General features: G+C 44.9%; 1 protein-coding gene across 1 annotated transcript in view; it reads right to left on the bottom strand.

Annotated features, from left to right (window-relative positions):
• Positions 1–27,342, bottom strand: part of USH2A (usherin) — an 809,138-nt gene that overhangs the window by 158,363 nt on the left and 623,433 nt on the right. Inside the window, exons 51-54 of the mRNA XM_084828794.1 lie at positions 12,561–12,784; positions 10,744–10,954; positions 7,677–7,874; positions 2,729–2,883 (exon numbers count right to left, since the gene is read on the bottom strand). Coding sequence (XP_084684920.1) covers positions 2,729–2,883; positions 7,677–7,874; positions 10,744–10,954; positions 12,561–12,784 — 788 coding nt within the window. The remainder of the gene's footprint in view (positions 1–2,728; positions 2,884–7,676; positions 7,875–10,743; positions 10,955–12,560; positions 12,785–27,342) is intronic.

Here is a 27,342-nt window from a genome sequence, read left to right as displayed (position 1 = left end):
GAAAGATTCCAGAGATTTCACCAATCAGAGTTGGGTAATTTAGACTGCATATGGACATATGCTGGAGACAGACTAGCCAGACTCAAGATGCTTTACTGAATTTTTGTTTTGTCTGTTAGCACCAAAGATGTGAACTCATTTGAAAGCACTAAACACAGCCAAATTTCTTTCTGTAGCTAAAACAATAATTTCTCAGATTGGTTGGATCTGAGACCCAATTCCTTTGAGAGTTCCACTGGTACCTGGTAATTAAAAAAACTGGAGGTACATTTCTTCACCTCTTTCCAGTGGACCTAAAATTGAGAAATATGAATAGAGGGAAGGGGGAACCACTGATGAGGAAATATCTGCAAAAGACAGGAACATAAAATGGCATTTGTGGAAGACAGGATGCAGGGTCTGTAATAAAACATCAGGACAGAACTTTAAAATTCCTCTAGATGTTTGGTGGGAAACATAGGGCTGGAAATCCTTACTGCCACTTCTTTACAACAAAATGGTGGGAAATGCATCATTTCAGGGCAGAATCGGAAATGGATGTATTTCACATTGACCCTTCACACCAATTTTCACTAGCTGGGATTTTTAGATACTTGTTTGCTGGATCAACTGGGGGAAAGTTATCTGTGGTGGGGAAGGAGTTGAAGAAAAAGAACAGTAGGTGAGAGAACAGAAACCCATCATGCTGGCAAGCGCTACTGATATTGCGCAAGTGTTAGTTTCCACTAGTGCAGTGTAAATAGCACTAGCAGCCAGACACCATTAGATCCTTCCCTCTTCTTGTTGCTTCTCCAGTGCAAATTGTGCCTATTGCTGCACTGTGCAGTAAAGAAGCAATGGCCAAGATTCCCAGTCTGATGTATGTTCCTGAAAGTTCAGATCTGCCCAAAGAAAAAGAGAGGAAGGTTAGAAAATTCAAATTGACAGTTAAGATTCATGAATGTTCATGAAAGAAAGAACAAACAGATCAGACCTGGAAGAGCCTTTTTGGATGACCATCCTATCTTATGAGGTTATCACTATCTTCTCAGAGTTGCTTTACTAGCATCAGCTATATCAAAAGGTATCCCTGTCCCATGCAATGGAAGTACTAGCTGAGCTACAAGAGGATGGTGCAGAATTGGGTTTTATTAAAAAAAATTATAAGGTGTGCGTACAAGCAAAAAGGGGAGAGTAGTTTTGAAAGATGGCTAAGAAATGCATTAAGATAAATCAATAAATAAAGTAATGAGAAATATCATTTTGAAAGGATGGCACTTTCAGAAGGATGCAGGAAGAAATGGGGATGTTATCTGGCTCCTTCTACAACTCCTTCATACAATGTCTGCCTCCTTAACACAACACCCTTGAAGGCTGTGCTGCTTGCTTCAAGTGTTCCCTGCAAGAGTTCCCAGCACTTTCTGGGGTGTCATCACCTGGGTGATTTCATAATGGCTAAATAGTCGTCAAGTAAATCACAGCATATGTAAAGATGAAGCAAGTCAAACAAAGCCATCTAAGCCTTATTCTGGAGTATTTCTTACTATTTCTGAAATCACAGCATGTGTGCGTTGCATATCCGGGAGGATCTGCAGACATATATTTGCTGGGTCAACTAGAAAAAAAGGTACTTGGGATAGGGCTATTCGATAATACCATGGATGAGGGAAAGGTTCAGAATTATCTCCTTGCTGCTTCTTCCCTGCAAAGAGCCCTCCCACCACTTTGCATGCTTTCTCAGCCTCCAACCCCCCCCCCCCCCGAGATGGGGAAAAGGGTAAAGTAAAAAATAAAGTTTAGAATTAGATGGAGGGGTTCAGGTGTGGTGTATCGTAGGGTGGTAACATCACCTGTATGGATGCAACAAGGTGGGTAGTTTACCTACAAGACCATCATGTGAACCAGCAGTACATCTGACCTACATAAATGTTATGTGGGCACCACTGGGTGTGGTAAAAGGGCAGGACTGGATAATCATAGAATCATAGAATAGTAGGGTTGGATGGGGCCTATAAGACCATCGAGTCCAACCCTGGGTATTTAAAGATTAATATTCTTCAGTGAAAACTGCCTTGGGAAAGGCCAGAACCTGAGCCCTAGCTGCTGGATGTATGCCTTCAGGCAAGCAAGAAAGAAGCCAGTGTGGTAACTGGGCTCCCCATTCAGAGGCCCTTTGCTACACAACTGTCCAGGAAGGGCATGAGGCATTAATACAAGAAGTCTCCTGGACAATTGTCAAACCCTGTTTTATGGAATGAGATTGCCATGGAATAAACAGGATGCATTTGTAAAGTTAATGTTAGCTTTTAATTAGGGCTGAACTGAATGGATTTCCTAACTTCATAGCTTTGTTTGCAGGCTGTGAATTGCCCCACTTTTATTGATGCTTCAGGGATGCCCACAAAGATGGACAACATTTGCCTGTTGCAGGGGAAGGGAGCATGTATCAGTGTTGCCTTGGTAACGGGATGCTTTCCTGTTTTCCAATGCTACACAGCAGCCTTTTCAGCAGAGTCCTGGAAGATATGGAAGCATTCCGATACAGGCTAGGCAACTGGGCCCCAGCACAGGGTGGGAAGACAGGGAGAGTTTCTCAGGAAACTCCCACGTGTCTAGCCAACACGGGAATGCTTCCATGTCTTCTAGTGCTGCTGTGCTGAATGGCTGCTGCACTGTGCTGAAGGATAGGAAAGACATTGTTATGAGACAGTTCCACAGCTGCCACCGATATTGTGCAGAATTTACTCACCTTGCTACTGTCTGCACAACCAGCAACTGTGCAAGCACGCAACTGATATGAATATTCCTGATATGGTTGAATACCACTAGTGTCTGTGAAGCTCAGTTCCTTTCCTCTGAAACGCTCAATCCCATTTCGGAGAATAATGTAATGAATGATGATACCTTGCCATAAAGAGAAAAACAATCTCTTTGGATTAAAGATATACCAGGAATTTACAGGCTAAACTACTTTTAGAGAGTATTACAACAGATTCTGTAAGAGAGACATGATTAGCAGCAACATGCCAGCAGGGATAGTAATAAACTCAGAAAGGGAGAAGGAAAGACAAACAGTTAACCAGTGGAAAAGTCTCCTATGCAAACCTCACTGAAATTAATGACTTTTTGGCCTTGTTCAGATGTAACACTAAACTATGGCTTCCCATCATATGAATGAGCCTCAGGTTTATGAGCTTCCCCCCACTTCTCCTCTGGCATGACCACAAGGAGTTCAGAAGTTTTTACTTCAATTTTAATTAACCACAGTTTAGTGTTACATTTCAGTCTGGACAAACTCTGGTTAGTCTTAACTATGGTTATTGGAAACAAGCCAACTTCAGACTGTGATTTATAAAGTTGGCATGTTTCAATAAACCATGAGATTAATCACAGTTTAGGTTTTGGACATAGTGCTAAACTTTGGTTAATCGAAAACAGAAGCAAAAGCTTCCACTCTCTTCCTCACAGCTGTGTCAGAGAAGAGAGGATGGGGGAAACACATGGGCCTAAGGCTTATTTATGTAACAATAACAACGGTTTAGCATGATGTCCAAATGAGACCAGTATGAAAATCCCATTAATCTGAAGAAGGGCCAAACAGGGATATGTTTCTAGTGAACAATATGCTGAGATGCTTAAGGCAGACAAAACCTAAAAATCTGTACCAAATATTTTGGTTCAAACATATTTTTCTGGTGTAAACATATCGTGATTATGAACAGCATCCTTAGTTGCTGTACAAACATGTACCACTTTAATCTGGAATAAACAACTGTTGAAAGAAAGCACTGCATCAGATTAGCCCCTACATGAGTGAAGCTATCAAGGATTATTCTGGAGATTTTCGAAGTGGTTCACAGCCTGTTACATTCTGGGCCAGGGAGAGAGATGGTGGAACCCTCGGTAGCATGCTGTGACGAGTTTGCATGGCACTTTGAAGATAAAGTCGCTCAGATTCGTCATGAATTGGACACCACCATTAATGCAGTTCCATTGGTAGAGACGTTCAGAGCACCGTCTGGTCCAGTTTTATTGGATGAGTTTCAGTTACTGAGGCCTGAGGATGCGGACAAGGTGCATGGCCAAGTCCGATTGACCACTTGTGTGCTTGACCCTTGCCCTTCATGGCTTATTAAATCAAACAAGGAGGGGATGTCTGGCTGGGTCCAGGAGGTTGTAAATTCCTCCTTGAGAGAGGGAGTGGTGCCTGCCACTGTAAAAGAGGCGGTAATTAGACCACTCCTGAAAAAGCCTAACCTGGACCCAGAGGATGTTAACAATTATAGGCCAGTGGCCAACATCCCCTTCCTGGGCAAGGTGCTTGAGCGGGTGGTTGTAGGACAGCTCCAGGCACTCTTGAATGAAACGGATTACCTAGATCCATTTCAATCGGGCTTCAGGCCTGGTTTTGGAACGGAAACTGCCTTGGTCGCCCTGTGGGATGACCTCTGCCGGGAGAGGGACAGGGGGAGTGTGACCCTGTTGATTCTCCTGGACCTCTCAGCAGCTTTCGATACCATCAACCATGGTATCCTTCTGGTTAGGTTGTCTGGGTTGGGAGTTGGAGGCACTGTACTACAGTGGTTCCGCTCCTACTTGGATGGCCGATTCCAGAAGGTGGTGCTGGGGAATTATTGCTCTGTGCCATGGCAATTGTGCCATGGGGTTCCACAGGGCTCTATTTTATCCCCCATGCTGTTTAACATCTACATGAAACCGCTGGGGGAGGTTATCCATAGGTGTGGGCTGAGGTGCCATCAATATGCGGATGACACCCAGCTCTACCTCTCTTTCTCATCAAAACCAGGTGAGGCAGTGGCTGTTCTGAATCAGTGCCTGGGCACGGTAATGGACTGGATGAGGGCCAATAAACTGAAACTCAATCCAGACAAGACAGAGGTACTATTAGTGGGTGGTTCGTCTGCCCAGCTAGGTGATATTCAACCTGTTCTGGAGGGGGTTGCACTCCCCCTAAAGGATCAGGTTCGTAGTTTGGGGGTACTCTTGGATCTAGAACTGTCACTTGAGGCACAGGTGAACTCAGTGGCACGGAGTACTTTTTATCAGCTTAGGCTGGTATACCAATAGGGATGTACGAAAGGTACTTACCTTTCGCGAATTATGTTTATGGTTGGGGGGGAGGCGTTCCGTCCCACCCCCCGGAATCCTGGCCAGGGGGGGAGGCTCCATTCCTCCCCCCCCCCCGGAATCCTGGCCGGCCGGCTGTGCTCCGCAGCAATTCTGCGGAGCCGCCGGCCGGCTCCGCCAGCAGCCGGACATCCGGCCACTGGCTAGCAGGGACGCAAATGGCGGCGGCCATAGCGGCCGCCGTTTGCGTCCCTGCAGTCAGCCGTGATAGGCTATGTAAATGTTTACGTAGCCTATCACAGCTGACTAAAAAAAATACAAAAAAACACGCGTACGCAAATGGCGGTGGCCACAGCCGCCGCCATTTGTGTTCCTTATTTTGGCACGTCTTAGTCTATGTAAACATTTACGTAGACTAAGATGGCGAAAATAAGGGGAACGCAAATAGCATAGCATCTACGCTATTTGCGCTCCCCTTATTTTTGCCATCTTAGTCTACGTAAATGTTTACATAGACTAAGACGTGCCAAAATAAGGAATGCAAATGGCGGCGGCCATGGCCGCCGCCATTTGCATACGCGCATTTGTTTGTTTTTTTAAAAAGTCAGCCATGATAGACTACGTAAACATTTATGTAGCCTATCACATTTTTTTTTTAAACCTAGCCGTGATAGGCTATGTAAATCTTTACGTAGCCTATCACTTTTTTTGTTTTTGTTTTAAACTGGAAATGGTGGCGGCGGCGGCAGCCGGTCGGAAGACCGGCTGCTGCAGCCGCCGCCGCCCCGCCGCCCCGCCGCCGCCACCGCTGCCAGGAAGATCTGCCCAAGGTAAGGCCCGTCCTGGGGGGGGGGTGGGGGGCGGGATGTTCTACCACCGATTTCAGGGGGCCGAATACGATGGCATTCAGCCTCCCCGAGATCTGTGGCATTCCTTAACGGCTTGGGGCCAGGTTACCTGAAGGATCGCCTCCTCCCATATGTGCCTGCCCGGACCTTAAGGTCATCGTCAGCGGCCCTTCTCCTTCCTTTGAGCCTCTGCCAAAGGAAGTGAGGCGGGTGGCTACTAGGAGGGGGGCTTTTTCTGCTGTGGCACCCCGGCTCTGGAATGAGCTCCCTAGTGAGGTTCGCCTGGCATCTACATTGTATTCCTTTCAGCGCCAGGTGAAGACCTTTTTATTTTCCCAGGCATTTTAGCATTTTAGCTTTCTAAATTTTTAGCTTTGCTGTTTTAAATCTGTATTTTAAACTCCTGCACTGCTGCTAGGTTTTATTGTGGTTGTATTGTTATATTGTGGTTTTAATGTTCTATATATTTTAAATTGTTTTATTGTGTGTTGTTTGGTTTTAATTTTTGTGAACCGCCCAGAGAGCTTCGGCTATTGGGTGGTATAGAAATGAAATGAAATGAATAAATACATAAATATTCTTCACCAGGTCAGACTAATTCTTCTGAAAAAAGGGATGTTTGGAAACTAATGGAAGACATATATAAAAATCACACTGGAACCACGTGTGCATTGTGTGTGTGCATAACATATATTAGGCTGCTACACTTGAGCAAAATATTATTTTACAGTGTTCTATTTGTCATAGAAGTAGGGATGGGGGAGAATTTCTCCCCGAAACTTCAGGGGGCCGAGTGCCAACGCATTCGGTCCTCCGAAGGTTCGGGGAGAAATTCTCCGCCACCCCCCTGCAACCCCCCCCCCGGGATGGGACTCACCTTTCACGAATGTCGCTCCCGGCAGCGGGTCCCGGCGGCGGTTCGGGAGGTCTTCGTCAGGGGCAAGGGGTGGCAGCCGGTCTTTCGACTGGCTGCCACCGCCGCCATTACAAGAAAAGTAAAAAAACCCAAAACACCCCTGTGATAGGCTACGTAATGATTAACGTAGCCTATCACGGCTAGATCTGCAAAGTCAGCTGTGATAGGCTACGTTAATCGTCACGTAGCCTATCACGGGTGACTTAAAAAAAAAAAAAGCGCGTACGTTAATGGCGGCCCCCATAGGGAGCCGCCGTTCGCGTTCCTTATTTGGTCCCTGTAGTCTACGTAAAGATTTACGTAGACTACGGCGAAAATAAGGGCAACGCAAATAGTGTTGCCCTTATTTTCGCCGTAGTCTACGTAAATCTTTACGTAGACTACAGGGACCAAATAAGGAACGCGAACGGCGGCTCCCTATGGGGGCCGCCATTAACGTACGCGTTTTTTTTTTTTAAGTCACCCGTGATAGGCTACGTGACGATTAACGTAGCCTATCACGGCTGACTTTGCAGATCTAGCCGTGATAGGCTACGTAAATCGTTACGTAGCCTATCACAGGGCTTTTTTTTTCTTTTGAAGTTCGCGGCCGGGGAGACGGGGTGCTTCTCCCCAGCCTGAATTTCGGCCAGGCGAGGCGGGAGGCCTCCCCCCCAGCCTGAATTTCGGCCGGGCGAGGCGGGAAGCCTCCCCCCCCAGCCTGAACTTCGGGGGGAGCAGCGAAGCGCCTCCCCCCCACCGCGAAGCAAGCTGCGAGACCAGGTAAGTGACTTTCGTACATCCCTACATAGAAGCAGTCATGCCAGCTGAACATCAGATTATACAAAATGCTTTTATAAAATTACCATTTGTTTGATGAGGTTCTTTCCAGCTTAGAAATATTATGTCTTCTCGATTTTCCACTTTGGTCCACTGGGGTGGATTTATACCTTCCGGCACATCTTCTTTAGTGGTGGCTCTGCCAATTTCACTTAAACCTTGTCCAAATTTATTCCTTGCAGATACCCTGTATTCATATGTGACATGAGGTTCTAGGTTCAGATCTAGGAAGAGAAAATTTCACAAGAGACTACAGTCAACCTAAATGTGTATTAATCTTAATGATATTTTTAATAATACATCAGATTCCCTTTGGGGGTAGACAAACCAGTTCCCTTTTGTTATGTCTGTATGTCCCATTGATAACTCCTGGACACAGCACTATACTAACTTCTTCATTAGGCAGACATGGGGCAGTATCAAAATGTTTCATACCATTAGTGCTAATGACCTAGCACTAGCGGAAACGAGGTTCTGAACTACACACAACTAGGGATGTATGAAACGTCTTACCTGTTTCGTTTTGTGACATCTGCGGGGGGGGGGGAGGCGCTCTGTCCCTCCCCTCGAAATCCTTGCCGGCTGCCTCCACAAGTATTTACGTAGCCTATCACGGCAGGCCAAAAAAAACACAATAGTGTCCGCAAATGGCGGCAGCTACAGCGGCTGCCATTTGTGTTCCCTTTTTTTCACTGTTTTAGCCTACGTAAATATTTACGTAAGCTATTACAGCGGGAAAAAAGGGGAACGCAAATGGCGCCCACTACGCTATTTGCGTTCCCCCATTTTTGTGCCGTAATAGCCTATGTAAATATTTATGTAGGATAAAATGGCGAAAAATAGGGAACGCAAATGGCGGCCGCTGTAGCCACCTCCATTTGCATATGCTGGTTTTTGGGGTTTTTTTGGCCTGCCATGATAGGCTACGTAAATATTTACGTAGTCTATCACGGCAGCCTGGCTGGATGCAAATGGCGGCCACTACGGCAGCCGCCATTTGTGTCCGCAGCAGCCCGTCCGCGGCCAGAACTCCAGCTGTGCACAGCCCTGGACAGCTGCTCTGCGGAGCCGGCCAGGCAGGATTCCGAGGGGGAGGACCGGATCGCCTCCCCCCCGTCAAGGATTCCGGAGGGAGGGATGGAGCGCCTCCCCCCCACTGTGAATCACATCCGCAAAAAGGTAAGTGACTTTCGTACATCCCTAGTTTCGTGCGCCTTTCGTGGGGTGGTGGGGCAGGGGGCTTCATTCCGCACTGGCATTCGGCCTCACTGAGATCCGTGGCGGAATTCTCCACCATCCCTACACACAACAGGGGAATCCAACTGCAGTTACATTTGCACAAGCGGTTTTGCATTATGCTTGTGCAACCTGTTGTACAATGAGTTGTGCATAACTCTTGTCCAATGTGTTGTGCAACCCATTGTGCACTCCACTTGTGCAAAGTTACGCCACTGCTTGCATGTAATGTACAACATGTTGTTGAACGTGTTGTGCAATTGGTTGCACAATTGCTTTGTTGTGAAACTGCTTTGCACCCATTGTGCAACCCATTGTGCGATGGGTTGCACAACTGCTTGCATAAGTGTAATGAGCAACCACTTGCACAACAGAAAGATTCAGCAGAGCTCCACTAGTACTATTTGAGTTAGTGAAATGTCACCGTTGGATACTGCCCATTCTGTTTGCTTAACTGCTTGCTTCATTCTGCACTGATATACACAGACACAGCAGAATTCCCCTAGAGGCTTGACATGGAACATACTTCACTCTGTTTTATTTTCACATTTGGTTATGCATGATTTTGTGCTATAAACTTATTTTGTTTTGAAAAGGGGTGACTACACAGACGGACATAATTATGCACAGTGGTGTAGCGGAGCTGAGGCTCACAGGGACTCAGTGATGGCACATTTTAATTAGCAGGGATGCTGATGTCATCTGTGGTATTGTGGAGTGGCTTCATCTGGAATGGGCACTTGAGACCCATGTTGGATGAAAGCCAGTGTAGAGTGGTGGTTAGGTTGTTGGACTGGGATTCAGGAACCCCAAGTTCTAGTCCCCAGTCAGCCATGAAGCTCACTAGGCGACATTGGACCAGTCACTGACTCTCAGTCTACACAGGGTTGATGTGAGGATAAAATGAGGAGGAGGAGGACCATGTAAGCCACCTTGGGCTACTTGGGCAATGCAACAAAAAAGAAATAAATTTATAAAAGACCTGCTCCTGGTAGAGATGAAAACTGCTAGGATTGGTTTGTTGATATAGATCAAGTCAACACAGCTGCAGGCATGTTTGGCCTCTCCTTGAGCATAGTTATGATGAGGAGATAGTTATGATAGTTATGATGAGGCCTTGAACGTCTAAATTTACCACTACACCACTGATTTAATGCATGATGTAAAGAAAGTGGATAGATTTATGCAGTAAGCCACCTTAGGAAGACTATGGTCTTCAAAAGCAGCTCAGACATGGATTAAATAAGTAAATGAATAAATACAGAGAGAGAGAAATTCCCCCATCTCTCATAATAATACTAGAACTTGAAGTTATCCAATGAAGCTGATTGACAGGAGATTCAGGACAGACAAAAAGAAATAATTCTTCCAAAGTGCATAATTAATTTATGGAATTTTCTGCCACAAGATGTGATGATGACCACTACCTCAGATGGCTTTAAAACGGGATTAGACAAATGCGTGGAGGAGAAGGCTATCAATGGCTGCTAGTCTTGATGGCTATCAGCCTCTTCTTACCAGCTACTGGGAGGTGGGGGGAGAGAGAACAATAGCAAGGGAGGGCTGTTGCCTTCATGTTCTATGTTGGGCTTCCCAGAAGAACGCTGGAAACAAGATGCTGGTCTAGATGGATGATCCGTGGTTCGACTCAACGGGTATCTTCTGATATTCTTATGTTGTGTTGTAATATCAATGTATTGCCAACATATTGGTAAATAGATTTACTTAATTCAAAAAGGTCTTTAAATACACATAGTTCATGTTATAATTCAAAGAACTGATTACACCTAGGCATTTAATGGAATTTACCTTCTAAACTTACAAACCAATCTGATGAGAAATCTCATATTATTTTACCTGTGAAGGAATACTGAGTTGGGCCTCCTGTATAGACCTTCTCCTCCAAAGTTGGACATATGACTTCATTTTCTTTCTTCTCTGTATCACCCAAGGAACTCTTTATCCAAGCGCATATATGAGCATGTTTGTCAAAGTCACATCGCCCACAGTATGCAGTAGCTTCCATGGATAGAGGGCATAGAGTGCTAGCTTTGCATTCTTCTTTTACCTATAACAATGGTTCCAAAATCTTTAAGCCTCTTTAAAAATTATCTAAACTAACACGTACATCCAGCTTTCACTTACACACATTCAAGGGCACCCTGTGATACAACTTCTCATGCGCCTCAATTCCTTCCCTTATTGTGTTTTTTTGGCACCATACACCTTTTTATATTCCCAAGCCTTTCAGATACAAATTCAATCCTGCTATTTTTTATGATGCTTTTATAATTTTGTGGCTTTTCATTCATTTTGCTTTCTTTATTTAATTTTAAGCATATTCTTCTTTTTGTAAACTCCTCTGGGAATATGATTTAAGGGCAGTATAAAAATACTTATAAACATAAATAAATACATACAAAAATTCTATGGTCCCTAGATCTATGTGATTTCCCCACAATCTGCCTCCATTGCAATCTGAATCCTTGTGTTTTTGCAAGACTCTTCCAACTCCTTTTTATTTTCCAAAACTTTTTAGATACAAATTTAATCTTGCTGTTTTTATGATGGATTTATAATTTTGTGGGGTTTAGTTTATTATGCTTTCTGTATTTAATTTTAAGAGTATTATTCTTTTGTAAATTGTCCGGAGAATATGATTGAAGAGCAGTACAAAAGTACTCCCTCATGCAATCTACCTCCACTATAATCTGAATCCTTAATTTTTGTGAGGTGAAGGCTCTTCCAAACTATCCTCCTTCACAGTTTGCCTGGAGAGAAGACATAGATGGGAGGAACATGTATTTTGCTAAAATTATACTGAAACTGCTTAGATCTTCTTCTGGATATGCCCTCCCCACCTGCCCTGAAGTGTTAGGACAGGGTGTTCTAAGCTAGGCGCACAAAATATAACAATTCTATTGCCCATTTCTAATATCAGCCTATATGGAAGGTTTTTTTCATAAATTTTCTAGCTATACAGTGTGTGGTTCTAAATCGCACTTTCAGGATGTCCCCAAGACTAAAGCAAAAATAGAGGTACCACAGATAAGGAATAATTGAAACAATACTGAGTTGTAGTGATTCAGCCGATGATGCAGAGAATATCCTTAGCAAGCAGTGCCTACCCAACACCTAGCAATACTTTCCTCCATTTTGTCTGTCCCACACATTTAATACAAATACATCAGAGTATTCATGAAATTGTATTTTAATTTGGAAGCCTTTCAAATGGCCTTCTATGTGGCAGCCATAACGTTTAAAAAAAAAATCGGTGGCCCACAAAGAATAAGCAAACTGGGATAGTGACCCACATAATCCAACAAAGTTTAAGAATCTCTGAAGCAATTCCAGCAGGAATTAAGAACTGGCCGCACAACTGAAGTTAGTTACACATATGTCAGCCTGGCTGGAATACTAACTTTTAGCCCTTTACTAATCTGAAGTGCTGAGCAACACTTCACAAGAAGCAGCTAATCATTATTAATTCCTTTAGAATTCACTGCAATAACATCAATCATGGCAAACTCATTCGGTATTAATATGGATGTAATGCGAAAATGAATAATGCACACAGGAGTTTTTATATTCCTATTTTACAAAAATAGTTATGAACAATGTATTTCTCTTTCCATTGTCAAATCAGAACCACCAAGAGGTTTTCTATCAATTACCTTCATCATCATTCCAACTGAAATCCTGTCAGAGCAAACATATTTCAAAGGATTATATCCAAGTCCATTACAACATTCCTCGCTCTTTGGAATAAGTTCAGTCTTGCAGCATTTTAATGGCACTGGGTCATCCTTTTTAATGTGGGCTTTAGACTCACCACTGGAAGCTGAGCAGCATATGGTATTTGACATATTCACATATTCATGTCCACAACAGATCATTCCTGCAACAATAAAACATTATATATGAATGCAAAAAGGGGAGAAAGTGAGGTAAATGCTGAGAATGCTATAAAATTCAGCATAAAAACGTCAAAATGAGGCAGCTACTGATACTGAGGAAACAGGTATCTAAAGTGGTACTTAATTTGGAATTTAAGATGGCTAACCTGATATGTCCAGTGGCTAATTCTGGTGATCAGGAAAGATGTGACCTACTGCTTCTGTGCATACTACAGAAAGAAGCTGTTAAAACCTGCACTTAATGTGCCACACTGCACAGGCATTTTGTGTTCACAACAAAAAGTAGTCTCAATTGCCATTTAAATCTGTGGAAAATGGCATTTCTAAATTCATATAAAAAGCAACAGAATGGGCTTTGTTCTAGGAATGAGTGGATTCTCTTAATTTTGATCTGTTATTATTTTGCAGTTCTATCATGGTGTAATGATTATGCCTGGGGTTCCACTCCCATTGTATTCTGGCCATGAAAGGAGAATTTCAGAATAGTGTAAAGGATTTTGCACAATAATTTTTTCCTTCTTAATTATAAATTAATCTTTTAGAGGCCTCTGCAAGAAAATTATATGCTAATTTTTTGTCACTGCCTTTCAACAGGAGCACACCAACATTTGACTGCAGAGTTTGAGAATAAGTTAACAAACACAGGCAAATTACTTAAATCAATTTTTTATTAAAAATTTAAAAAGGTATTGTGACTTTTAAAAAATTATTCCTTCCTATAGGATGCGCAATTCCTGTGCAACATAACAACAACAACAACAAAATAGCCTTCCACACTTCTGCCGATTTCTTTAGTGCCGATATTGAAATCCAGAACTGCAGATTCTGACATAGTCATTCTGTTCTGCTGACATTTCCATTAAAATGGAACACCAAATTCCCACAATATATTTGGCAGGGGTTGAATTCATAAGCATCCCTACTTAATTCCTACTACTACTACTACTACTGCTGGTCATTTTTATAAGCTGTATAGAACAGAGGAATAATATAAATTACTACATTAGCCAGGAACAGCAAACAAACCATCTAGGTGCAATAAACATATGGAACAGGACTGTGGCAGCAGGCCATACCCACAAACTCCATGCATTGATCAGACCTTGTGTACAGAGCCCAAGTATGAACAGCCAAACACACACAGGCTTTTATGCATATGAGGGACACTCCATTTCCCAGTGTCCCAGACCATGCATACAGGAGCCTACATGCAGGTGTCTGCATGAAAACTCTCTCAACGAGGTCTGATCAATGCATGAAGGTTGGGATTAGGACCTGTCACTGAGATCCTACACCCACATAATATCAAGTTTTAGAATATGTGCATAAGGCTTTAGCAGGCCCATAATCTGGTGGTAAGAAAGGTGGTGGTGGGGTTTCACAGCAAGTAGCACAGATGAGGCTAGAGAGAGGCTGATGGTAGGAAGAAAGTAGAGAAACTGAGATCAAGAACACCTGATGGGGCGGGATCTTAGCTCAGTCACAGAGCACATGCAGAAGGTCCCAGGATGTGCAAACCCACCCCAGCTTGGGTTCTCTGGGAACCCATTGAAGCACCGCCCCTGCTCACCCCCCCCCCAGACCCACATTCGAGCCACCATGAGCTCGGAGAGTCGCCTGCACTCACCCAGGCCCGTCCGGCAAGCACCTGCCATTTTGCCGCCTAATGCCTCTAATATTGCGCATATTAAGTTTTCCTAGCCCCAAATTGTACATATTTAAATACACATGTTTTTAAAGCTCCTTTTTTCCCATAAAAAGGCAGCAAAATGGTAGGCACTCGCTGGACAGGTTGGGGTAATTCTGGGAGGGCACGAGTGGGCGCGAGTGAGGGCAGGGGCTCGGTGGGCGCAGTCTAGGGGTGGCAGGCGGGGGGCGGGATGGGCTCCCAGACCCAGTCGGTCATCCGCAACATCCCTGGTGCCTGGTTCAATCCCTGGTATTTCCAGTTAAGCAAACAAAACAAGGATCAAGTAGCAGCTGATGGGAAAGAGCTTTCTCCGCCTGAGGCCCTGAAGACTGAGCAGCTGCCAGTCAGAACAGACAATACTGGGCTAGATGGATAAATAATCTTACCTGGCATAAGGCAGCTTCCTATGTTCCTAAATCCTTGTTAGAAAAAGAATGGCGCCTGTACCAACACTGCTGTCTCTCCAAGGTAGACAGGAGACAAGAGGTTTGAACAAGTAGAGTGCCAGGTTGCCATCTGGCTCTCTGCTGCAGCAGAGTCTTCTTGGCATGAGGCCATCTGGCCTCCCTAGGGCAGCTGTGGAGTCAATTTACAACGGCTCCAGGGAGAAAAAAATATCCCATCTGGAACCACCCTAACATCCCAATCCTAATATTTGTTGCCCCAGCATGTACATTTCTAAAATCATGTACAACGAAAGCTATAGGAATGCAGCATCACAAAATACATAGGTTGTAGTGTAATATGGTCACGAAATTGGCATCAATGTTACAGGCAAGCATGAGAGGACAAGGATTACAAGGAGTACCAAGGGTAGCAAACTGAAAGTGAAAACTATCTACAACTCAAGAAATCCCCATTTAATTTTCTGTTGCCTTTTTGAAAACCAGCTGTTTTCATTCATTCTTGATTTCTCTAATAATACTGAGGGAGGGAGGCAGTTAATTTGTATAGACAGAAAGACATAACTAACCACATCTCTGTCCTTTTGCCTCCTCCTTCTGCTTGCAGATGCAAAAGTTCAAAGAGGCAATTGTGCAGGCAACCTCCTGCTGTTCAAAATAATCCTCCAGCGCGGTAGACCATTGATGGTCAACCTGCATCCTGCGCTGATATTTATAAACCCTCACAATGGAGGCTCCATATTCCAGCAGGTCTTTGTTAAGAACCACGTCCTGTATGTAAGCTCTGAACAGAAAGCAGAGTGAGCGTACATTTCAGAAAGAGGCACTCTAAGATAATTAGATAATAAGCGCCAGTGTGGGGTGGTGGTGAGAGTGTTGGACTGGGAGCTAGGAGATCTGGGTTCTAATCCCCATTCAACCATGGAAGCTCACTGGGTGACTTTGGGCCAGTCACAGACTCTCAGCCCAACCTACCTCACAGGGTTGTTGTGGTGAGGACAAAATCGAGAGGAAGAGGATAATGTAAGCTGCCTCCTTGCAACAGGAAAAAAGGCGGGATATAAATGCAATAAATAAATAACAAAAATAATTACACTACAAGAACCATTTTAACTGGGCTATAGGGTATCATTCACCTCATGGTTAATTTAGCCCAACATACAAGTAAGTAATTTTATCCATGGGGCTCTAGTTAAATTCAAATGAATGGAGGTCTGTAAGATAGTAAATGACATAATGGTGGGATTAAACATTTAAAGTGAAACAGTACAATCTTATTCATAGGTAGTGGCACACAGAGTTGATTTGTTTTAGCGCTGTGCCAAAAATTTCAACTCTTCCATTTTCGGCATTTTGTGGGGTAGGGGAAAAAAATGAAAATTCTGGAGAAAGAGGCTAGGAGAGGTGAGAATTTCGGAGAACTCTCTCCTGGGGCGGGGAACAGGGTTTCCACGTACCTTTTAAGTGGAGGGAATTCTTGAGGGGGGTCTTCTATTTTTTTATTTTTTGTAAAAACACCCCCTGCACTTTGAGGAGCCCAGGCCTCTTCTCCAGCTGGGCAGTTCTTTCTGAACTCCAAGGAGACCATGTGACCTCGCCCTCTCCAATAGGCATTCAGGAAGAACTCCCGGCTGGTGAAGAGGCCTCACAACTCCTGGAAATGCAGTAAAAAAATAGACAGAAGGCCCCTCAAGAATCGCCTACACTTAAAGAAAGGTATATGGAAACTCTGTTCCCCTCCCCAAGGTGAAAATTCTCTGAAATTCTCCCCCTCCCTGAGAAAGAGGCAGAAAAAACAATCTCGTCCACAGGGAGAGAAAAAGTTCCTAAAAATAGGGGGCAGATTTTCGCACAGCACTAATTAGTTTACAAGTGGGCCAAGTCCATTCCGCTCTTCTGGCTGTCAGCTGGAATTCTATTAGAACAGTTTAATACAAAATGCAACGCACTCAGTATTGCACTGACAGGAGTGACTCTAATTAAGGCCATCCCTATTATTAGGCAGACTGAGGCAGTTGCATCAGGTGGCAGGTGCTGGTGAGTGGGAGTGGCAACGGGGTGTTGGAGGACAGGGCTGTGTGTGTCATCTGGCCTGTTGGCTGCCCTCACACCCAGTGGAAAATGCTGCCCATTGTCAGTGTTGAAATAAAAATCAATTGCCAGTCTAGTTGACTTCTGTACACTGAATATCTTGCCCACCTCAGGCAGCAAACTGCCTTGGGCCGGACCGGACTGAAAGCCAAATTCAATTTTGGAAAAGCTCTTGGGGGCCACATTCCAGTAATGGGGGGGGAGCAAAAGGGAGGGGCCCAAGGCAAAATGGGTGTGGCCAAAATATAAAAACACTGAGCGTATTGTAGCTTAAAGCTCTTACTGCCTGTAATAAAACCTTAGGAGAGGCATTTCAGCCTTTTAGAATAGGGGTTAGGGTTAAAACTGCACAAATGATCGGTGGTTGGGAGAAAGGGGATTGGCCATCTAGGAACTCCAGAAGAGTGGATTGGATCCCAGGAGGGCCGGATTTGTCCCCTGGGCTTGAGGTTCCCCACCCCTGGTGTAGTGGCTGACATGACCTTAGGAAGTTGTGTAACTGAATTGTTCCAGGATAACCTTTCCATCCTGCCCCTGCCTTTTGGTACAGTTCTGTCCCATATAACTGTTCTGCATAATGGCCTAACACCACATCCATCAATGGTTATCATAACCAATTTAACAGCACCACCCCATATTCCCTATAGGTTTCCTTACTACACAAGCACATACTGCAGGACACAGTGGTGGCAAGCTGCAATAGTCTCTTGCATCCCATTCTCCATGGCTAGTGCTATGGCTTAGAAGCTAAGCCTAAACATGAGGTAAATAGACAGAGTTTTACTTCCCCTTTCTATCCCCCAATGGTGTGGCATTGATTGATTGATTGATTGCATTTATATCCCATCTTTTTTCCTCCAAGTAACCCAAAGTGGCATACATAATCCTCCTAGTCGCCATTTTCTCCTCACAACAACAACCCTGTGAGGTAGGTTGGGCTGAGAGTCTGTGACTGGCCCAAAGTCACCCAGTGAGCTTCCGAAGCCGAGTGGGGACTAGAATCCAGATCTCCCGGCTCCCAGTCCAACACTGAAACCACTACACCACACTGGCTCTGGTTACATCACATATTGTTGGGGGGTATTTTTTTTTTTTAAAGCAAATGCAAACGTTTTATCTCAGAGGCACTTTTGACAAGCAAAGTAAAAATTTGATAAGGAAGCACTTTTATTCTAGGGCAGAAAAAGAAAGCTGCATTCTCTCACTGAGAACCTCAGCCAAGATTTCACTCACATAACAAGAAGTGACTCCCTTTCTAGTTTCTTTGGTAAACCATTACTTCTTTAATTATTATCAACCTTGTTCCAGCATGATAAATTGCTAATTACTTAATACCCTAATCAGCGTTCATTCTTTGCACAGATAAACTGTGACAGCGCCATTAATTTAAATAGTAATTTCACTTAATGGCCAGAACGGCACACCAGATTTTTATGCAGCATTTTCTGAAGACTGCATCCATCACTGCAATATTCTGACATAAAGATGTCTGACGTGCACTAACTCACTTAGGGAGAGCAGATGTTGCTGAGCAGAGTTTGGTAGTAATTCCCAGAGTGCATCACTTCAGCATGAATGAGCTGCAAATTCAGAAATAGACATTCCTCTGAAACCGCTCTGTATAGCCTTTGACCTCTGCCTAATTTATCAGATGTAGCACTTGACTCTTGAACCTTGACACTGAGAATGTACAGTTTAAAACATGCCTATGGTGGGGTGGGGGATAGAAAATAGGCCCATATATTATTGATGGATTGATTTATCTTTGGAAAAAATTATCTTGATCAACTGCTTAAAGTGGGAGAATTGCCTTCAAACATGAGTCTGTCTGTCTGTCTGTCTGTCTCCTGAAACAGTCAATATGAATGTGCAGAACAATAGAAAATATATTTTCCAGAAGTGCTACCAAAAGGGCGGGGGGAGGTGTAGAAGAAAGAAACATGAAACCGCAAAATTCAGCTCACTCTGTCTATAATTATTTGACATTCCTATTCACAAATTCACAAAAAGGTCCAACGAGTGCAGTACTAAACTACAAAAATGTAGGGTTGGCGGAGAATTTCTCCCCGAAACTTCGGGGGGCCGAGCGCCAACGTATTCGGCCCCGCGAACAAGTTTCGGGGAGAAATCCTCCGAACCCCACCCCGCACCCCCCCCGGGACGGGACTTACCTTCACCGAATGTCCCTCCCGGTGGCTGGTCCGGCTGGCAGTTCGGCGGGTGTTCGAGCGAGGCGGGAGCGGCAGCCGGTCTTTTGACCGGCTGCCGCCGCCGCCATTGCAATGAAAGAAAAAAAAAAAACGCCCCCTGATAGGCTACGTGACGATTCACGTAGCCTATCACGGCTAGATTTGCAAAGTCAGCCGTGATAGGCTACGTCAATCGTCACGTAGCCTATCACGGGTGACTTTAAAAAAAAAAAAAAAGTGTGTACGGATAATGGCGGCCCCCATAGGGAGCTGCCATTCCCATTCCTTATTTGGTCGCTGTAGTCTACGTAAATCTTTACGTAGACTACGGCGAAAATAAGGGCAACGCTATTTGCGTTGCCCTTATTTTCGCCGTAGTCTACGTAAACATTTACGTAGACTACAGCGACTAAATAAGGAACGCGAATGGCGGCTCCCTATGGGGGCCGCCATTAGCGTACGCGCTTTTTTTTTTTTAAGTCACCCGTGATAGGCTACGTGACGATTGACGTAGTCTATCACAGCTGACTTTGCAGATATAGTCGTGATAGGCTACGTGAATCGTCACGTAGCCTATCAGGGGGCGTTTTTTGTTTTTTTTTTAACTTTCGCGTTCGCGGCCGGGCGAGGCGAGAAGCCTCCTCCCCGGCCTGAATTTCGGCCGGGGCGAGGCGGGAAGTCTCCCCCCCCGGCCTGAACTTCGCGGGGGGACCAGCGAAGCGCCTCCCCCCCACCGCGAACGTCCTTCGAGGACAGGTAAGTGACTTTCGTCCACCCCTACAAAAATGGCAAAATGATGAGCTCTGAAGAAGAGAATAAAGATTAAGGCTACGGTCCCACCCTTTGTTACCCAGGAGTAAACCCCACTGAACACATGGGACTTCCTTCCAAGTAAAGATGCATAGGATTGTACCACACAAGATCAACAGAGTAATCCTATGCATGTTAACTCAGAAGTAAGTCCCACTCCCACTGTGTTCAGTGGGGCTGATTCACAGGAAAGTGCATTTAAGATTGCAGCCTTAGTGCTTCATCATCAAACCAGAATCAATGTTCATTGCAAATGACTACTTGAACTGTTTCTTTCAACCAGAATACTGACCCTGGTTATCATAACTGAATGTTTTATTTTGACATCTTAAAGGGAGATGCTTAAGAAACCAAAGAGTGAAAAATGGGATATAGTTTCTTATCATTCTTATGGCTTCCAGTAAGCATCAGAAAATGTTAGGTACACCCTACACAAGCACAGCTGTGGGTCCTCTAGGTAGTGTTGCACCATATGCAGTGATATAACCGCCAAGCTTTACCGGTAGGCATCTCCGTCTGTGCTATTAGCTTCTTTGCTAGAAGCTTAAATGAAACAGGAAATAAAAGAAAATAAAGTCACAGAAGAGGGAAACACAAGTTTGCCATAATTATACAGGGAAACAAAGCTTTTCTCAAAGGCAAAACTCTTCCCAAAACTCTTTTACTCTTCCCAAACAAGCAGAGTAGCTGATGATGAAGTACGCCAAGCAGATCTACTTTACATGCCAGGTCTTTATTCCTGCAAATCTACTTCAATAGGTATTTAACTCTCCTGTGCTAATGGGGTTGCTGTGAACTCCAGCAGCTGTTTGAAACTTTTGTAAAACTTTTCTTTTAACCAAACCTGATCCACTTTATGCTTCATATACTCTATACTTCATATACTCCTCCATAGTTAGGTTCAGTTATCCTGTGATGTTTAATCTCTTCCACATTTTCAATTAAACAACCCCAAACATTTAACTTACTAAACGATCCTACAGAAATGAAACTGAAACTAACAAATGCCTAAGCTAACTGGGGTCCATTTTATCACTAGCAACTTATAAAAATAGGATCAGGAAAACCTTAGCATATTGCTTGTATTATACATTCCATTGTTTGTGATACCACTTCAAAAGCATTGGGGTAGCGGGGGCAGGGGGTTTTGTTTTTAACACTCTCATAGTGCAAAGTTGCAACACTGATATTTTATTTGTAACATTACCTTGAAGAAAACAAAGCCCCGTCAGATTATTGCGTATTTGATTCGTTCCATTATTTAGTATGAGCCCAGTATTTCACATGGGCATTTTTATGGTTTCTGGTTTGCTTTCTCTTCTGTTTCTATTACTCCAATAGTTTTTGCATTAGACTACGCTTTTGGAATGTTACACTAATAAAATCTCTTTTTTCCTGTTAAATTAGTTAATTTTAAATCATAATCATTATTTCCACTCCAGCTAGGACTTTAAGAGAGCAATCCTGTGGCCGCTAGACAGCGGCTAGAAAGCCACAGGATATCTGGTTTTCTGGGAACTGACCTCGGAGCCCGTGCTCCAAGGTCAGTTCCTGGAGAACTGATCTCCTCCCACTTCTGCGCTGCTTCGGAAGCAGCGTGGAACAGCCCCATGCTCCGCGCTCGCAAGAGGAATGTGGAGCAGCCGAAAAGCGGAGTTCCTGGAGGGCGTTCCGGGGCGGGGAGGGTGGAAATGCCTGTATGACACATCCAGTGTGTGGTATGGCAGCCTCCTCCCACACTCTGCCCTCCCACAGCTAGACAGTCTAGCCGAAAATGTAGGGCAGGACAAGTACGGAGAGAACGATCCCCTCCGTGCTTCTCCTGCCTGCATTGGATAGGTAGTTGCCGCCAAGTTCGGAGGCGGCCGCCTATCTGAGTAGGATTGCTCCCTAAAAGGTTCAGTTGAACCCTAATAGCAGATCGATACTATTAAAAGAATGGCAAAGACGGATAAAAATAAAAGGCTACTCAGAGAGTCATGTGAAATACATGCTAAATATTAGGTCTGAGTGAAATTTAGGCTACAATCCTATGCATGTTTAGTGAGAAAAATGTCTTACATTTATTTAGAACTTTTCTTCTGTCTAAACATGCAGAGGATTGCACCCTTAGTAAAATTTCAAGAGGTTAAATAAAACTCAGTTGTATGCTGAATTTCAAATATAGTATCAGCAGTATTTAAAGCATTTGTCAAGTGACATTTATCCATGGTTCTGTATCTGAGACTGTTTTGCACATGGCTTTTCTTGAATAGGTGGTATACACAGATAAAGAAAGCAATATGCACACTGCCATGTGTGAAGGGACTGCAGATGGATAGAAGAATCTATACTTTCAGCCAGTATCAGCTGAAGTTTCTTCTTCATATCAAGTATCATCATCATCATCAGGCAGCAGCAACCTTGTCCACTACATGATTTGTGTGGGCCACCCTAAAGACGTGCCTGTTCCAGCATGTGCCCCCTCCACTCCTCCCCCAGCTCTCCTCCCCATGTGGAAATGAAGCCTAATGCTGGTGAATGACAGTGGGTGAGTTTGCACATCACAATAAGCCACCCTCAAAACAAATCATGATTGCTTGTTTAATCCATCACTAACCCACACTGATGCTGACAGATGATCAGGTGCTCCTTGGTTTGTTGTGGTTTGTAATTCCCTTGGTCTTTCCACTCACTCACGGCATGTATCCCCATGTCCTTTGTGGCACAACTTTTTTTTACACAGTAAAATTTTATTTAAAATTTCCCAGCTGTGTTTCATGGATTGTCAGGTGTCTTTTTTTACAAAATACCAGGGATGTTAGAGAATTCCACCACGGATCCCAGGGGGCTGAATTCCAGTGAATTCAGCCCCCCGGAATCCATGGTGGAACGGAGCCCCCCGCCCCCCACCCTGCGAAAGCCCCGCGAAACGGAGCCTACCTGGCTGCGGTGGTGGCTGCGGTGGCAGCAGCTCTGGCTGCTGCCGGGCTGGTGCGGACGCAAATGGTGTCCTGAGTAGGGGACGCCATTTGCGTCCATATGGTAACCCGTGATAGGCTACGTAAATATTTACATAGCCTATCACGGCTAAAGCAGGGATGCAAATGGCGTAGGGGCTCCGCCTGGCTGCGGAGCGGAGCCGGCCGGGCAGGATTCCGGGGGGGAGAAACAGATCGCCTTCCCCCCATCAAGGATTCCGGGGGGAGGAATGGATTGCCTCCCCCCACCTGTGGAACCTGGCGGAGCCAGGTAAGCAGGGTTTCATACACCCCTACAATATACTTTCCAGAATTGTATGCAGATTTAGTCGGTAGGGGAAAAAAACCCTGAGACCAAAAATATACATCTCCCCACCGTACCATAGGCTAAAGCATGAAAATTCAAACGGGGGGGGGGGGGATTTGTGCTTTGTTTTTTTAAAAAAAATGTTTTTTTTTTCACTTTTGGGGAAATTTGAACACTTCAGCCTTAACAATGCACATTAGTTAATGCACACATACACAAATGCACATTAGTTAATGCTAATCTCCTCAAAAGTGGAAAAAAAGATTAAAAAGTACAAATCCCTCCATCCCCCCACCAAATCTGCATTTTCATGATAAAGCCTATGAGGGGAGGGATCTTTAATCTCTGGGTGTTTTTTCCCCTGACCAAATTTGCATACAACTCCAGAAAGTAAAATAATGGTCTGTAAATTAGGAAATTTGTGCAAATTTCATGGTTGATTGCTGCTCAATTTGCGCAGTTCTACCATTCGTGCAGAGCAAGTAGCATTGGCAAACACAAAGGGGAATACCTGACATACGGTTAGTAACATTGCAAGGCAGCAAGCACAGCAGTCTGGTTTTCTGCCACTCTTGCCAAGCGACTCCACAGGCCTTTGGCACAAGGTTTCATGCCAGGTTTGCACATCACAGTAAGCCACTCTGAAAATAAGCCACCCTGAACAAACCAGTAACAAGTCATGGGCTCTCAGGGTGGCATGTGTGTGGTTAACAAATCATACTGAAGCCACCGTGATGGATTTGGACATCATGTCAAGTCACTCTGAAACAAACCAGGCTGACAACCCACTGTAGGTTGTCATGCTGTGAGAACCTGGTCAGTGTGGGCTCACAGTAAAAACAGGAACTGCAGAGGCAGCAGGGCATGGATTAGGGTTAGGACTGAGAAGCCACCCCATCCCCCAAGAAGGTGATACTATAACTAGACTAAAATGCAGCTATGAGAAAGGAAGTACCTTCCTCGTTCCTCCCGCGACCAGCTTACCTGGCTGCGGGAAGGCATTTGCGGGAGGGCTCAGGGCGGGGGGAGGCAGAGACGAGGGGAATGCCATTGGCATTCCTAAGCAGCACCGCTGGGGCTTACCAACTGTTTTAGGCTGTGGGGCCCCTCCCTTCATCCTCTTTGAAGCCCGGCTCCCTCTTTCCCGCCCTGTATGCAGTGTGGGTTACGCTGGTCATCCTTTTGGGGCCCGAGGAGGAATTTTTGGCTCATAGTCTGATTGGCTTTGGTTATGCGTCTTTTTGCCTACTTCACACTGTAAGTGGGACTGGGAGCTTATTCAGGTTATTTTGGTTTTATTTAATCACTTAGGCTGATTCGGTCACGTTTCAAATAGGCAGTTATGTGCGGGCACTTTTGGTGGGCGGTAAGGTTGGTGAGCATTCAGAGTAGGGATGTACAAAACACTTACCTGGTTCCGCACTGGGGCATCAGCGGTGGGGGGGAGGTGCTCCGTCCCTCCGCCCAGAATCCTCCCCGGCAGGCTCTGCTCCACGGCAGGTCCGCGGAGCCGCCGGCTGGGGCCAGCTGCAGCCGGAGTTCCGGCCGTGGCTGGGCTGCTGTGGCCACAAATGGCGGCCGTTGTAGCGGCCACAATTTGCGTCCTTCCAGGCTGCCATGATAGGCTACATAAGTATTTATGTATTTATTTATTGCATAAATATTTATGTAGCCTATCATGGTAAAGGCAGCCACGCAAATGGCGGCCGCTATGGCTACATTTACAGGGACGCAAATGGCGTCCGCTATGCCGTTTGCGCCCCTGCTCTTTGCCGTGATAGGCTACGTAAGTATTTACGTAGCCCATCATGGTAAAGGTAGCCATGCAAATGCCGTAGCGGCTACCGTTTGCGTGGCTGCCTTTACCGTGATAGGATACGTAAATACTTACATAGCCTATCACGGCAAAGAACAGGGGCGCAAACGGCTTACCGGCCGCCGTTTGCATCCCTGCTCTTTGCCGTGATAGGCTACGTAAATACTTACGTAGCCTATCACGGCAGCCTGGCAGGATGCAAATGGCGGCCGCAGGAGCCGGCCAAGAGACCAGCCGCCGGAGCCGCTGCCCTAGGTAAGCTTCGTCCCGGGGGGATTTTGTGGGGTGGCGGGGGGTGGGATTCGGCCTCACTGAGATCCGTGGCGCACCGAGATCCAGAGCATTCGGCCTCACTGAGATCCGTGGCGGAATTCTCCGCCATCCCTAATTCATTGGCACTGTTTCTGGTGACTGGTAAAGTCTGAGGCTTCCAGCTCAGGGTTTTGCAGCCCCTGTTGGAGGATAAGGATTACCTTTGAGGCCAACTCTTCTCACCCACTCAGAGTTGCCTCCCATCCCCAAATTGGGCAGTCCTGAGGGGTAGCGATCAAAGACGCCACTCTACAGGCATCGAATGTCTCACTCGATACAATGCCAGGCTACTCTGGCTTAGAGACGTTGCCTGTTTAGGTTGCCCTAAGCTAGTGTGGTGTAGTGGTGAGAGCACTGGACTGGGAGCCAGGAAATCTGGGTTCTAGTCCCCACTCGGCCATGGAAGCTCAATGGGTGACTTTGGGCCAGTCACAGTCTCTCAGCCCAGGCTGCCTCACAGGGTTGTTGTTGTGAGGAGAAAATGGAGAGGAGAAGGATAACATAAGCCACCTTGGGTTCCTTGAAAGAGGGAAAAAAGCAGGATAAAAATGCAATAAATAAATACATAAAATTTCAATGAACGTGGCCCACATTTTATACCAACTACTTGTGTCTTGTCTCTTTATTCCTGCCCCCCTTCACCCGCAAAGACAGTTCATATGAGAAAGGAAAAACATCAAGACTGAGTAAGGAGCTGAAGTAACTAATTTCTGAGCATGTGCCCAACAGCAGCTACCAGCTTCACCAGCCTGGTCTGATAAATGTCAACCGTGCAGGTACAAAAGTGGGACAACAGCATAAAATACTTCTCATTTTTAATTACCAATGGAGGAAAGGATTCAGGGTAATTGTGCCAGACTTATAATAAAAGTATGCTATGTTTGCCATTAGGTGCATACAGCCCTCTAACAAGCACAGGTCTCCATGCCCAGAGGGCTGTCTGCACCCTGCCAACAAGGGAGGGGATCAACTTGCTTGCGTGGAGGGGCACATGTGAGAGGGGATAGCAAAGATCAGTGGGTGACTGTACGGGCTCCTAAAAGAACATGCATATCTAATATTATTAGTTATTGAAAAAATGCAAAGCATTATCATGCTTGGTGAAAGTAAACAGGGACTTCCTCATTTGTGCAAAATTTTGTGAATCAGAACTATTGAAAAAAATTCCATGACTACTGCTAGTCCTACTGCTACTAAGATGACAGGTCCCTGCCCGGAGGAGCTTACAATCTAATCAGGGCCAGCCTTAGGGGTGGGCGAGCTGGGAAGTTGCCCGGGCACTCTGCTGAGAGGCAAGCTAAGCTCAATGGCGTGTGTGTGTGTTCTTTTAATGTACTGTCTGCAGTAAGCCAGGGTGGCAAAAAGCAAGTGTCAGTAACCTTTCTTTCAAGGTTCCACAGGTTGTTTGGGTGCTAACTACAAAAAATGATATTCCTTCAATTAGCTTTAGAGTTGGTTTCTTTTCCAATTCCCCCTTTGATGTCAATTGAGCTAGGTAAAAAACAGTGGAGCACAGCCTTACTTTGAGGCAATGTTACCGAGCGCTTCGCACTGCAAATACTGTAAATGCTATAAGCACGATCTAATTAATAATAAAATAATGACGTAAGCTGTAACTTACTGTAAGAGGTCAGCTGGATACCTTTTTTATTTATAACTTTTCTTTATTCGTTTGAAAGATAAAAATAATGGCTGTTCTAAAATAAAGAGCGCCTACCAAAATATAGGAACTGCTACAAATAAAATAAAATCAGAACTAAAACCTGCGATAGTCCTGCTGTGTTGCATGATGCACTGCCACTGCTCAGAATGTGGCTTTTTGAACAGTTTGTAGTCTGCTTTAATCAGCAGAAATGCCATTACTGCACCTTTTAAAAGATTAAATGTCGAAAGACAACACACAGTATACAAAGGCTGAAAAATCTAAAAAGCTAAACATTTTAAAACTTCCACTCGTGGA

This window comes from Heloderma suspectum, chromosome 1 (assembly GCF_057233095.1).
Source record: "Heloderma suspectum isolate Gila_16-S chromosome 1, 16-S_ref, whole genome shotgun sequence".
NCBI lineage: Eukaryota > Metazoa > Chordata > Lepidosauria > Squamata > Helodermatidae > Heloderma > Heloderma suspectum.
This window is presented reverse-complemented; position numbering and strand designations above follow the sequence as displayed.